Here is a 13,648-nt window from a genome sequence, read left to right on the forward strand (position 1 = left end):
GCTCTGCCTCCGGAGAAGCATCCGGAAGAGCATTTCGTGTTTGTGGTGGCATCTGCTCCGATCTCCTTCTTTCTTTTTGGACAAATAAAGAGAATCTGCGTAGAGGGAGCCGGGTCCTTTTCATTCCTATCCGCCTGAACGCAAACCCAGAGGCTTAAAAGACCGGTTAAGCCATCGTCCCTTGCTTTACGTTTATTTCCTCTCCCTCTGAAAGAAACAGCAATGGCTGCTTGACAAACCAAAAATAGGGCAGGATTGAAAGATATAGCCCTGGGATGATGGGAGTCGCAGTCCTAATAGCAGGAGTGCCGTGGCTATAGTACTTTTAAACTGTTTTTATGCAGTCATTTTTTGTCTTAATATTATAATATATATAGACATGTCTATGTTCACAAGGAATGATGGGAGCTGCAGTCCACCCTCCTACTTTTACATTGTTTTATGCAGTCATTTTAACAGGGCCATGTCTTACTATTATACTATATATATAAGCGCATGACTGGGTTGACTAGGAATGATGGGAGCTGCAGTCCTAATGGCAGTAGTGCCATAATTGTACACCTTTGTTCTTAAACTGTTTTTATGCAGTCTTTTTAAAGAGGACTATGTCTTAATCTTATACTGTTTACATTGTTTATACTACGCTGCTAATGTTGGGACTGCAACTCCCATCATTCCTAGTGAACCTATACATATATATATATATAAATGTTTTTATGCAGTCATTTTAATAGGACTCTGTATGTGTGTGTGTGTGTGTGTGTGTGTGCATGCCTAGGTTCACTAGGAATGATGGGAGATGTAGTCTCATATATATACACACTTTTTTGTAGCCTTCAAGATGCCACTCCAAAGACAGGCCTGGGATCTCAGGGGAATCTAGAATGCCTCTGTTTCTCTTAATAAACATTAATAAAAGAGCCGCTATTCTTTAATAACCTTTAATTTATCCCCAATTCCCCCCCAAAGAGACCAAATGGAACCGCCCAAACACCCCCGTGTCAGGGAACAAAATGGTACGACCCGATGCAAGGAAAGAGGCGTGGCTTTGCAGGTTTGCCCACGCCTTGTAACCCCCGCCCCTTTGAGGCGCGCAGCCAATCCCATCGCTCCTTACCGACCTTCTAGGCAACAATACGCCTTTTAGCTCCGCCCCTTTGAGGTGAGGTGCACAGCCAATCCATCACTCCATAGGGGCGTGGCTTTTGTAGGCGACAACAAGCCGTGTAACCCCGCCCCCTTTGAGGTGCGCAGCCAATCCCGTCACTCCTTATCTCCCCAAGGCTAGGGGCGTGTAGTCTAGAATTCTCCTTTTAACCCCGCCCCTTCTGACTCTCGCAGCCAATCCCCTCGTCCCTCATCAAGAGTCGGTTTCCTATTGGTGAGGCATCCTTGAGCGACGTCAAACCCGACCATTCACCGCGCGCGGAGGGTCCTAAGTGAGCCAATGGGAGCGAAAGGTTAGAGATAGGGGCGGGCTAGGTTGCTAGGAGGCGGAGAAGGTGTGTGGTTGGTCCGCCATTTTGTGGAGAGGGCGGCTAAGGAGGAGGTGTGTGGCGGAGGCGGCTGAAGGGGACAGAGCCGGCGGTGAGTTGGGCCTCAAGGGCTCTTGAAGGGTTGGCCTGGTCTTCAGCTTCCTCATAACAAGGACACCTCTCTAGGAATCTCTAGGTCCTCCAAGGCAACTCTATGGTCCCCATTGGCCAGACACTGACCATAGAGTTGCATTGGAGGAGCTACAAAGGCCTAGTGGAGTGTCCTCTCTAGGAATAATCTCTAGGTCCTCCAAGGCAACTCTATGGTCCACATTGGCCAGACATTGACCATAGAGTTTCACTGGAGGCGCTACAAAGGCCTAGTGGAGTGTTCTCTCTAGGAACTTCTAGGTCTTTCAGTGCAGCTTTTGGTTCAAGTTGACCATAGAGTTGCGCTGGAGGACCTAGAGATTCCTAGAGAGAACATATGGACCAAATCTGTGAGTAACCAAACTTGCGCCCCTGCCTTAGCGCCACCTCCCGCCTCTTCCCTCAGCTGTCGCTGCCGCCATGGTGAAGCTCTTCATCGGCAACCTTCCCCGGGAGGCCACCGAGCAGGAGATCCGCTCGCTCTTTGAGCAATACGGCCGGGTGCTGGAGTGCGACATCATCAAGAACTATGGCTTCGTTCACATTGAGGACAAGACGGCGGCGGAGGACGCCATCCGCAACCTGCACCACTACAAGCTTCACGGCGTCTGCATCAACGTGGAGGCCAGCAAGACCAAGAGCAAGGCCTCCACCAAGCTCCACGTCGGCAACATCAGCCCCGCCTGCACCAACCTGGAGCTGCGGTCCAAGTTTGAGGAGTACGGCCCCGTGCTGGAGTGCGACATCGTGAAGGACTACGCCTTCGTCCACATGGAGCGGGCGGAGGACGCCGTGGAGGCCATCCGGGGCCTCGACAATACGGAGTTCCAAGGTGGGAAGGGGGAGACGGGTGGCAGCCTGGACTGGGAACAGCAAGAGGGCCCCCAGGCTGGCTTCCTGGCTTTGCAGTAGCTGCCTTCAACAAGAAAGGCAGGTTTGGTCAGTTACATAGAACCATAGAGTTGGAAGAGACCCCAAGAAGGGCCCTGATCCAGTCCAACCCCTTTATTCTGCCATGCAGGAACTCTCAATCAAAGCATCCCCATTGACAGATGGCCATCCAGCCTCTGTTTAAAGACCTCTATTACACTCCAAGGAAGGAGTTTGTTCCACTGTCGAACAGCCCTTACTCTCAGGAGGTTCCTCCTAATGTTGAGGTGGAATCTCTTTTCTTGCAGCTTGCATCCATTGCTCCATTGGGTCCCAGGCTCTGGTCTACAGCCAGCAGAACTATCCACTGGTTAAACGTCTGGTGCCTTTGAGACTCACTGAAAGAAAGAAATTGGCAGCCTGAGCTTTCGTAGACTTCAGTCTGCTTTCTCAGATGCATTTGGCTATAATAATGTAGAGAGATCTTGTAGCACCTTTGAGACTAACTGGAAGAAAGAAGTTGGCAGCAGGAGCTTTCGTAGGCTTCAGTCTGCTTCCTCAGATGCATCTGGCGAACTAGACTGAATTCTGTGAAAGCTCATGCTGCATCTGAGGAAGTATATATATATTCACACACAGACTTTCTTTAGCTGTATAATCCTTTCCTAGCAGGAAGATATTACTTTGAAAAGCGTAGATAAACTTCTTTTCCCTCCCCTGCGGTTCTTCCAGCAAGTCATCTCAACCCTTCCTTCCTCATTGCTTTCTTTGTCCTGCATTCCTTTAGTCACCTCATTCATGGATTCCCCTTGTCTTCATCTGTTTCCACTAAGTTTTCCAGTCTCACACAATTCTCCCCTGCCTCTTTCCATTGCCATGAATGCAAGAGGCGCGTGCCTTGTCTTCCTCAAGGCCCTGCCTGACTCTTTGAGGGAGGGTTATACTTACTAATGTTGGGAAGACTGAACACCTTAGTTGATAACCTTGGTGGAAGCAAGCTAAGAAAACAACCCACAGATTTGGTTGTATTGGGGGATAAATCTCAAACATTGCCTTTTTTCAGTACAGCGGACCCTTGGTATCCATTGGGTTTTGGTTCCAGGACCCCTGTGGATGCCAAAATTCATTGATGTTGAAGTCCCATTAAATGCAGTGGCGTAGTAAAACGGCGTCCCTGCTATAAAACGTCAAAATCTTGGTTTGCTCTTTATTAATTCATATATGAATCTGTGCATAAAGAATCCAAGGAAACAGAGGGCCAACTGTATTTACTTGGCATCTTCCAGGTCTTAAGATATAGAGGCCATACATCCCCATTTTAGCTGAATGTATTTATGCCAAGTTTGTCCTTTCCTCTTTAGCTTGTCTGGAAAGACGGCTCAAATCTAGTTATATCATGATGGTAGGTAAGAACTAGCTCTGTACACGAAATAGATTTCTCTTGAGAAGCGGTCAAGAGATGGAGTTCAACATGAAGGAAAAGGAACTGGCCATTGCTTAGGCTGGAGGTCAGTAAATTTGGGGTGGTCTGTTTGAAATGGTTTGGCGAGGCTAGATGTATGGCATGAAGAGGCCTGAATAGAGCTGAGCTAGAAATAGACAATCATATTCATGATATATTAAGCAATTGAATAAGTAAGGCAAGTTCACACCCTTCTAGTATGTTCAACATCTTAGACCATCTATGAGTGAACTTATGGCTGCATTAGGCAGCACTTTGGGATGAGGCCATTCCTCTTGGTGCCCTTCTGGCGTGTGTGAAGCCTAACCAACCCCTATAACAGTTGTATATATGGTCTAGGTTTCATAAAGTACCATTATGTAGGGCCTGTACAGACAGGCCAAAATAAAGCTGCTTGGGGTCACTTTGGAAGTATGTTGTTTAAAGGACACATGCATTTTAAGAGGCCAGAAGCTGCGCTTCAGTCCTTAGGACTGGAGCATGGCTTTGGTGCGACTTCTGACCTCTTAGGAAACATGCATCATTTAAACAGCATACCTCCAAAGTGACCCCAAGCAGCTTTATTTTGGCCTGTCTGTGTGGGCTCTCAGATTCAGTGGCAGCCAATGCACAGGTTGTATGTGTATCTCCCCCTGTTTTCCCTCTGCTGATGGGACTACAGATACCAGTTACTGGTGACTTCTGGGAGAGTGGCACAATCCACTTCCCAGGCAAATTCCATCCAAACTTGAAAGCAGCACACTTTATAGGGCCTTTGGTCCCATCAGCTGCCAGTCAAGGAGCCACGTAGATGGGGTGCCCAAGAATGTAGGATGAACCTATACATAAATTGATACCTCTCTGTTACTTTGAACAGGTGTGCAATACAGGGAATTTGGGCTGGCATGGCCGATCATGCAGGGATGAGATGTATTCTCAATGGTGTCCCTTCTTTGGTGATGTTAAGTGTGGGCAGTATACAACCTGTGTTGGCTGGGCAGGATGTTATTTGACACAGCTCCTAAAGGCACCTCTGCAGCCGGCTGCCCTGTTTGTAGACGAGATGCTAAGTACAAGGTGAAGTCAGGAATACAAAAGCAACAACCAGGGTCCCAGGATGTATCCTAGAGCACCAAGTGGAAGGTGTGGGAAGCAAATGTAATTTGAACAGTGCCAGCAATTAGTATACCATCTCCCCCATTGAGCCCAAGAGGGCAAGGGCAGGGTAGGATGCGTAATTGGGAAGTTGAGGCACATGTTCATATCAGAAGGTTCTCTGCAAATGTGGCTTTTGAGCTATGCTTAGAAATAGTATATTGACTGTTGAAGACAGTGAGGTTGATGAGACTTCTTTGCATCTGCAGCAAAGCTGGAGTCAGAAGGTTGAAAGGGTGCAGACATCTTGGGGAACAACGTCACCAGGGGCTTCAGACGTGGGACTTCAGTCTGCTGAGGTTGACCTCTTAGCAGCCTTTTAGCACAGTGGTACCAACCACAGACTTTAAAAGAGGGTTACTCAGTGAGAATGTCAGTTAGGCCAGCCTGGTGAACCGCACCTGTCCTAATATGGCTGGTGGGGATACGGTCAGTTCCTGCAAATGGTAAAGACGGGCACATGGCCAGTGGTGAGAAGAAGGGAAGTTAATATTGTCTTCTATGGACTGGCTGGTATAGATTCTAAAACTGGTCAGGCTGTCAGAACTGAATGGTCTTTATGATTTCCATAATGGGTCAGTGTTTGAGAGGGGTTCAGGCAGCCTTTAAACCCTTTCCACTGAGCTATAGGGCTAAATGTTTGTATAGGCACAAAGTATGCCAGCTTTCTGTTGTAGTCCAGGAGAGACGCTGGAGCTTAGCCATCCTTTTGAGCAGACCGCATGTTCAGTCTTCATATCTCCAGCGCCTGCAAAGCCTCATCATGTGAGATTGCTTAAATGGAGCACACCAGATGTAAGCTCTGCTTAGTTTCATCACAGAAAACAATATTCAGGACAGTGCCATGGGCTCTGTTCACCCCCAATTGAAACTGGACAGGGAGGGATGAATGAGCCAAGGTTGTCACGGTTGAGTTCACCATCAGAGACCAACTCTGAATGCATTCCCTTCCAGAAAGATTCACATTGGTTTTCAAGCCTCGGTAAGCATTTCTTTGTTATCGGAGGGACTGGCAATGCTTATTAAACACAGTCATGGCCACTGTGGTTTAACTGGAGCGTTCCAGAGAGCATTTTGGAAGTCGAGTGTTGGGACATGCAGTCATGCAGTTGCTGCCAGCTTCCAAAAGGCCAGATTGGTGGGATCTTGGGGTGTTATTCCTGTACTGTAGCATTCTGTAGGCCTGCTGAAATATTCCCGGTTCTTAGCAGCCAACACAGTTTATAGGGCCTGATAGAAAGATTTCATATTCAGAAGCAGGCTTGAGGGGGGATAACCCTTTACTCGTACTAAGTGCTTTGCTCCCTAAACACTTTACTTGGCTGATCCACAGAAGGAGAGGGTGGTTCCCACCTTTTCTGTGGCAGAGAATCATTTGGTGCAGGAAGGGTTTTTGGTTCGCCTCCTGTGCTTTTCGCTGGCCCAAGCTGGTGGTTCCCTGACTTTGTTTTTGTCTTCCCCTTTTAAAGTCTGACCTGCTGTGCTTTTGCTCTGAACTGTTTTTTAACATATCTTTATAGCTGCCCTTCTTGCGTCTGTTTCTTCAAGGCAAACGAATGCGCGTGCAGTTGTCCACCAGCCGGCTCAGGACCGCGCCCGGGATGGGAGACAAGAGTGGCTGCTACCGGTGTGGGAAGGAGGGTCACTGGTCTAAAGAGTGCCCGGTCGATCGCACGGGGCAAGTGCCCGAGTTGACCGAAACCTATAGTGAGCAGTACGGAATGGTGCGCACCCCTTACCCTGCAGGCTATGGGGACCCCGTATATTACGATGACCCTTATGGAATGGTGGATTACTATAAACGGTACCGCGCGAGATCCGCCGTGGCGTACGGGGCTTCTGCATACGACGCTTATGCGGAGCACACTATGGCCCAATATTCCCAGTATGCCCAGTATTCACAAGCCACAGCCATGGCCAGTCGCCTCTCTACCGCCTTAGACCCCTACGAGAGGGCCTTGCTACCAGCCTCGGGAACTGCGGCGGCGGTAGCTGCCGCCGCGGCCGCGGCTGCGACCTCTTCCTTTTACACCCGGGATAGAAGCCCTCTGCGTCGCTCAGCAGCCGCGGCTTCCACCACCGCAGACGTGTACGGATACGAGCGTGTTCAGCTGTCTCCCGTCTCGCGATCCTCCCTCTACGATGTCCAGCGATTTGGGCGGGACGCAGGCGCGGACAGGTTGCGGTACTCCGCGTATTGAGTCTGGAGGTGAGAGCGTTTTTTCATGCATAGCTAGGAGGAGGAGGGGGAATGGCCCGTTGGTGTGGCTGACGGTAAGACTTGGGAAAGTAGCTGGCTGCTACATGTGTCTCATAGGGATACCTGTCGGTATCTGTGGTGCTCTGGATCCCGCTGCAGTGAGCAGAGCATACATCTGGAGTTCACATCTGGAGCAAGCTGTGCCATGGGCGTGGGAGGCTTAGTTTGGACCTCTATCATGGGGCAAGCGAAAAAGGGAGCCTGTTCCTTTGTTATAAAATTACACACCCAGGATTTCTTTCCATAGGGAGAATAGTACCTCTCTTCTACTGCTTCTAAAAACCCCAAACCGGCCCTTGGCAGTTCTCCCTATTTCCTCCATGTACCTCTGCTACATCTTCTTTGGCCCACACCTCGCTTTCTGTTCACAGGGCTGTCTCACTCTCCTTGCATATGCACATCATACGGCTAGACACGGGGTGACCCTCTAGTTATGCTGCTTTGAAATCTCAGTAGGACCTTGAATTCATGGAAGACACCCCGGTGTCATCTCTGAGCCTATAGTCTGGACTCTGGAGGATCACTTTTCCTTCACCCCACCAAGGCATAGTAGAGCAAACCCCATATCCACTAGTAGTTATTGGTCCACCCTCTTCTCTAAACACGTCTGACTCGGCTTTCTCCCATTTAATGCCTTCCCAGACATGTAGTTTAACACATCTAGGTTGGGGGGAGGCTGACCATCTGCTTTTTAGAAGTCATGTTGGCCAGTGACCATCATGACATTTTCTTTCACTGAATGTCGTTTAACCACATTGTGTTAAAGGTGGGTCAACAGTGCTTGCAACATGCAGACCTCTGAGGTCCTGTTTGGAGTCTCTTGCCTGCAGTTCACTGAAGTCACAACAAATTGTCACCTTTCCTTGAATGTCAGGTTTCAAGTTTGCGTGATTCCCATTGCATAGCAGGAGCGCCCAAGACTCTGGAATCGATTAAGCCTGGCCGTCTTCCTGGGAACTGAAACAGAGCTATTTGAAGGGGGTCATAGTGTAGTAGAAGAAAGTAATTGATTAGACGAACGATTAGTTCCACCTGGTCTAAGGCATCTCCCTTTGTTCCAGGGAAGGCGCTGTAGTTCAGTGGCACAGTCCCTGCTCTTCATGGAGAAGGTCTCGGTCTCCATCCTTGGCATCTCCAGTTTCAAAGGACCTTGGATGGCAGGGCTGGAAAAGGACCTCTGCCAGGCCATGGTGACTAGGGGTTTCTGGGAAGTGTAGTCCAAAGGAGTCATTGGTTGGAGTTGGGAAAAGGCCAGCCTTAATTCTTCCTCTGGGAATGTCTGTGTAAGCACAGTGGAAAAGGTGAGTTGGTGATCCCAGACTGCTACATCATTTTCATCAGTTGCCCCAGAACCCTTAGTAGTGCCCTAAGACTTGCCTAGAAATTGAATGGTTTGGGTCTACAAGGACTGCTTTGTTTTCTAAAATGTTTAATGTCAACCTGAAAAAGAATCCCCTCCTTAGCTTGCTTTCCACTCATCTTTGAGTACACAGCGAAGGCTTGTAAACCACTCCAGGAATATGTTGATGTTGCCTCTTCCTTTCCAAGAACTATCTGTGAAGTAGAGGTTCCAAATGTGGTGATTTTTCTTGCTTTTCCTTTCCCTCCCCACCATATCTGTTCTTCCCACTTGCTTATATTCACATGCACCCAAGCACATGACTCTTGGTTGATGCTCAGGACTTTGGTTGGGCACATGCAGACCATCCCTAGAAGCGTGTTGGAATCCAGTGCTGCCTGCTACTGGGTTTTTCTCTAGGCGCAGAGACTATACCCCCCTGAGCCTTCAAATGAACTGTGTCTTTTATCTTTCAGGTAGGCTATTTGAGGGCTGGACGTCGGGTTCCTGCGTCGCGCCCGCGGCAAAGCTATGCCAGGCTTCATGGCGTGTCGATTTGTGTTTAGCGTGGCCTCACTAGTGGACATTTTGTGCGTCTTCAGAACTTAGTGACAGCTAACTTCATTTTTTAAAGAAGGAAACTTTCCCAGGGGTTGCTTATGGGGGTGGGAAAGAGGGGTAAGTGTTCGCAGAGGGGTTTTGCACCAGGTTCTGCACCCTCCTATTTGGCACGGTCACAGTCTTTGCTTTCTTGGTCTCTTGTTGAGATCTCGACAAGGTGGCACCGGGGGAAACAAGGGGCAAGCCCTCTTCCTTCTGGATCGTGGTTTGAGCCACTGCCTTTTCCCTCCGCCTCAAGAGGCTTCATTTTGGAATAACCTTTTTTTCTTTCCCTGTGAGAAGTCACTGCCATACAGACCTGAGTTTTTGGCCCCTCTGGTGGCATCCTTTCCTTCATATATTGATATTAACCTGTGTTTCTTTTTTTTGTTCACCGAACACTTTTCTTCACCTTCCCCAAAACCCTTCTTCAATAAAACAAAGTATTTGTAACAGATACCTGGAGGTTTCTGTCTTTTCTGTAGCCTGGGCTAAAAAGACAAAAGGAGAAGTTAACCAAATGGCAGCCATTTGTAAGATGAGGAGTAAGATTTTGGCTTCTACTTTACATTTTGTCAACTGGGGCTTGGAAACTAACTGCTTGATTTGGGGGAATGGCCTTCCAAGATATAAAATAACATTGCAGAATATTGTTCGGAAACTACCTTTGGGAACTAATAGGGAAGTCCCAGAGGGTTCAGTATTTTTAGACTGTGGAATGGGACAGACCCCTGCCCTTCTCATCAACATCATGGCTGCTGCTAATTGAAGCTTGGGTTCAGACCCAGTTTTACTACAAATGCCCTTTAGATCTTGCCACATTTGCCTCCAATCCTTACAGGAACACAGCAACAGGTCATCTGTCCAAATAGTGCCCATATCCCCCCAAGGTTGGAAAGCAGTGGCCTTGAATGTGGTTGGCAGCAACTGTAGGGTACAGCAGGACCTGAGGCATGTGTCTCAGGTGCTGGTGTGTAGTAGTGTTATCTAGGTGCATTTCATCTTTCTGTGCACCATGTAGATTTGAGAAACCAAGCCTTTCTTGGGAACTTCCTTGGGACTCTCACCAGAAACAGAATGCTGGGTGAGAGGTCTGATCCGCAAAGGCAACCATTGCCTTTGGAAGGGGCCACAAGGACCATCTAACCCAACCTCTGCCATGCAGGAACTCACAGTCGCAGCACTCCTGGTGATGGCTAACACCTTTTATTGTTATTTTTAATTAAAACTGAGACAGTCAGAAACCACCATTTTCTGTAAATGCCAATAGATTATGAAGAAGACACATCTCGCCAACTCTTCCAAACTCTGGCATGAGCCAGATGACCATTGATGATAGTCTTGCTCCTTTGGCCTGTGTCCCATTTTCCACAGTCCCATTTGGTGACTGCAGCTTCCTGGAACTCCTTGTCTTTGGACCTCTGAAAAAAATCCCTCCTTGGACCTGCCCGTGGCACTAGACAAGGGGTCTAAATTCATTGGGACTACCTCTATATATGTTCTGTCCTTGTTGGCTGCAAAGGAACACAGCTGCGGGGGAAGAAAGGTCTGAAGAGGAATCTGTGTAGAAAGAGTGCCTTCTGAATTGCCACTTTGGTGTGATAAATCAGGTAACGGCGCCAATCTATGAAAGAGGAGGGAGTTTCCAAGTCTGGTTCCTTCTTCGAAGCTGTCTCTTCAGGAAGCCCACGCGGCGCTTCTGTTCCAACCAGTACAGCATCTCCACCGTGTCCCATTGCATCTTCTCCGGGTACGGCCGTCCCCGGAAAGTCACGGTGTCACCGAACTCCTCCTTGATGTGGGTCAGGATGAGATAGAGCTCCGCGTCGTACTGGGCCAACTCCGAACGCAGGCGCCACCTCGTCCTGGATTCCTGCATTCGCCTCGCAAAGGCCTGGGGCTCTTTGCTGAACAAGCGGTTGGGATCGGAAGCCGTCTGCTCAAACTTTTCCAGTTCGGCCAGCAGCAGCTCCCGCTCTTGGATAGTCTGGGCTGCCCTTTCCCAAGCTTGAAGCATGTCTGGGAGGAAGTAGTAGTACTGTCTGGAGCTGTATTTAATGGCCATATCTAGCCTCTCTCCTTCCGGAAAATGAAGAACCGTCCAGAGCCTTTCCAGCCTTCTCTGCATGGCCCTGAGATCCTCAGGCTTATGGTCATAGAGAGCAAAAATGTCCGGTTCCTCCGTCATGGTGCCACCCGGATTCCACTTTCCAGGCTCAACTTTTTCCTGCTTGAATTGAAGCTCCGCTGCTTGCTTAATGGTATCTCTCCGCGCCTTCTCCCTTTTCTTGGTTTCGGCCTCGGCTATTGCCCGCTGCCGCAGCTCCTCCTCCACATCGCCCTCAAAGTTGTACAAGTGAAATATCACCGGCAAAAAGTCCGCCTCATTGGTGCTGAGGTATTTCAGGTAGTCGTCCACGTTGAATGTCTTCTTCCACCATTTGAGCCAAGAGGCGTGTTGTTTTTTGCTCCCTGACTTTTTGAAAGGCAGATTCGGAGTCTGGAGGGTGTCTACCACTTCCTCGGGGGCGAAGGGCCCGGCGGGCAGGATTTCACTCAGCTGTTCGTTAATTATTTGATCACTTTTTTTCCCGTACAGCGTCGACGAAGCGAAGCAGACCGACAGGTCTATGTTGGTGGCAGGGGGTTCCGTTGAGGGCCCCAGGTCAAATTTCATGTGGTCCTTCGGGATTGTGTTCATCAGCTCCTTGTACATCTCCCGGACCTCTTCCCCCATAGAAAGACTGGCATCCAGGGACTTCAAGGTGGCGTTGTCAATCTCCCCGAGGAGGTGGTTGTAAATGGGCGGGAACCGCTCCAGAACCACCTCATCCAAGTAAACCCTTTCTGACACTTGCATGTCGGCCGCCTTCACCACCATCTTGTCGTGGACCTCAAAGTTCACGGTGGCCGCCTGAGGGTGAGAGGCTGGAGCGGCAATGATGGTGTTTCTCCGTCTCATTTCGGTGTTTTCTTCCTGTTGCAAGGAAACCAGCATTCTCTGGAGGTACTCCAGGCGGGCCTCGTTCGACCTGCGCCATGTGAGGGCTTTTATAAGGGGAGGGAGGTCCAGGTCGTCGTCCTGCTCATCTTTCCATGGGCTGCTTTTCAAGACGGAGCCCTGCACCAGCCTCCGGAGGTCCTCAGCCAGGCCCACAGACCCATCAAGGTCCGTGTCTTCGGTGAAGTCTGTATAGTGGCAAGGCAGATCTGGAGAGAGACGTCGGGGGGTTAAACGGATCCCGAGTTCGTCCGCCAAGAGCTTCCCGACTCTCATGTTGGGCAAGGACTGGCTCCTCTTGAAAACGTACGCCGCCTGTTGCGATTTGCTCTTCTGCCTTGTGATGGTTGGACAAGGCGTCTTGATGGCCGCGCAAGCCATCTGCCGGAAGAAATGGTTGTCTGTGAGCAAGGGAAGGTGCAGGTCCTTAATCTTCCTCATGTCCAACCGAGGTATCTCCTCGAGCTCTTTGATATCCTGGGCAACCTTCTGCCTCACGGTTTGCGTGTGGGGCCTGGTCATCCGGATGAAGTGGCTGATGGTGAAGCCAAGGCGGCATCCCAGCTTCTGGGCCGGCCTGTGGCTCAGCGGGCTGACGGGCTTCGGGGGCTTGACCTCCGTGTGGCTCCCGAGGGTCTTCATCTCCATGACCAGGCGGTGGTGGACGGCGGCCACGTTGAGGAAGGCAGAGCAGTCCAGGGAGAGCTGGGAAGAGAAGCGCGTCAGGTTGGCGCAGTCGGTGAAGACGCCCAGTGCACCGCGGTGCTCCATGAGGCACAGATAGTGGAGGAAGAGGTGTTGGCACACCAAGCCGATGTACATCACAAGGTGTTGGTACAGCTCCCGGTTGGTGTGGCTGCCGAAGGCCGGGTCGTAGAGGGTACCCTGGACATCCTTATAGATGTGCCGGACCTCGGTGAGGATGATCTCCCTGAAAGTCTTTTGGTGCTGGGTGGGGATGTGGCCCCACCGCGGCCCCAGCTCCAACCGCTGCTTGACCAGCTGCAAGAGGCCAACCAAGGAGATGGGCACCGGGATGGCCCTCTGACTTGAGGAGGGCCGCAGGGCGAAGGAGGGCTCCCTACGGAAGGGGTCCTGCCGCACCCGGCTGTGACTGGTGGGGAAGAGGGAGAGCGGGGCCAGGATGCGCTGGTACTGGTCATGCAGCTCCTGGGTCCCCACCGCCGTCTCCTCCAAAGGGTACAGCCCCCGGAGAGGGGAAGAGGAGGAGGAGGAGGAGGCCATGACAGGCCGCAAAAGCACAACAACAAGGCCTCTAGGCGCTGTTAGGTTTCTAGGGTTGCCATGGTGACAGGGCGGAACGCTCCGCTCCGGGCTCCAGTTTCCGCCCGGTCGG

General features: G+C 50.3%; 2 protein-coding genes across 6 annotated transcripts; one reads left to right on the forward strand and one right to left on the reverse strand.

The window, feature by feature from the left end:
- Positions 1-1,467: 1,467 nt before the first annotated feature.
- Positions 1,468-9,747, forward strand: LOC121915673 (RNA-binding protein 4B-like). Of its 5 annotated transcripts, none has more exons than XR_006100733.1 (4): positions 1,468-1,587; positions 2,032-2,457; positions 6,640-8,652; positions 9,167-9,747. XR_006100733.1 is itself a non-coding variant. In XM_042440097.1 (4 exons), the coding sequence occupies exons 2-3, from the start codon at positions 2,046-2,048 to the stop codon at positions 7,290-7,292; spliced, it is 1,065 nt and encodes a 354-aa protein (XP_042296031.1). In that variant the 5' UTR covers positions 1,468-1,587; positions 2,032-2,045; the 3' UTR covers positions 7,293-7,300; positions 8,413-9,747. The 5 variants fall into 5 exon arrangements, 4 of the variants coding, with proteins under 4 accessions (XP_042296031.1, XP_042296030.1, XP_042296028.1 ...); XM_042440097.1 differs by having other exon boundaries at positions 6,640-7,300; positions 8,413-9,747; XM_042440096.1 differs by having other exon boundaries at positions 6,640-7,300.
- Positions 9,748-10,451: 704 nt separating this feature from the next.
- Positions 10,452-13,552, reverse strand: CCDC87 (coiled-coil domain containing 87). Its single transcript, XM_042440301.1, has one exon. It carries the CDS (start codon positions 13,534-13,536, stop codon positions 10,915-10,917), a length of 2,622 nt encoding a protein of 873 aa, XP_042296235.1. The 5' UTR covers positions 13,537-13,552; the 3' UTR covers positions 10,452-10,914.
- Positions 13,553-13,648: the final 96 nt, after the last annotated feature.

The sequence above is a fragment of the Sceloporus undulatus genome, chromosome 9 (assembly GCF_019175285.1).
Source record: "Sceloporus undulatus isolate JIND9_A2432 ecotype Alabama chromosome 9, SceUnd_v1.1, whole genome shotgun sequence".
NCBI classification, from domain to species: domain Eukaryota; kingdom Metazoa; phylum Chordata; class Lepidosauria; order Squamata; family Phrynosomatidae; genus Sceloporus; species Sceloporus undulatus.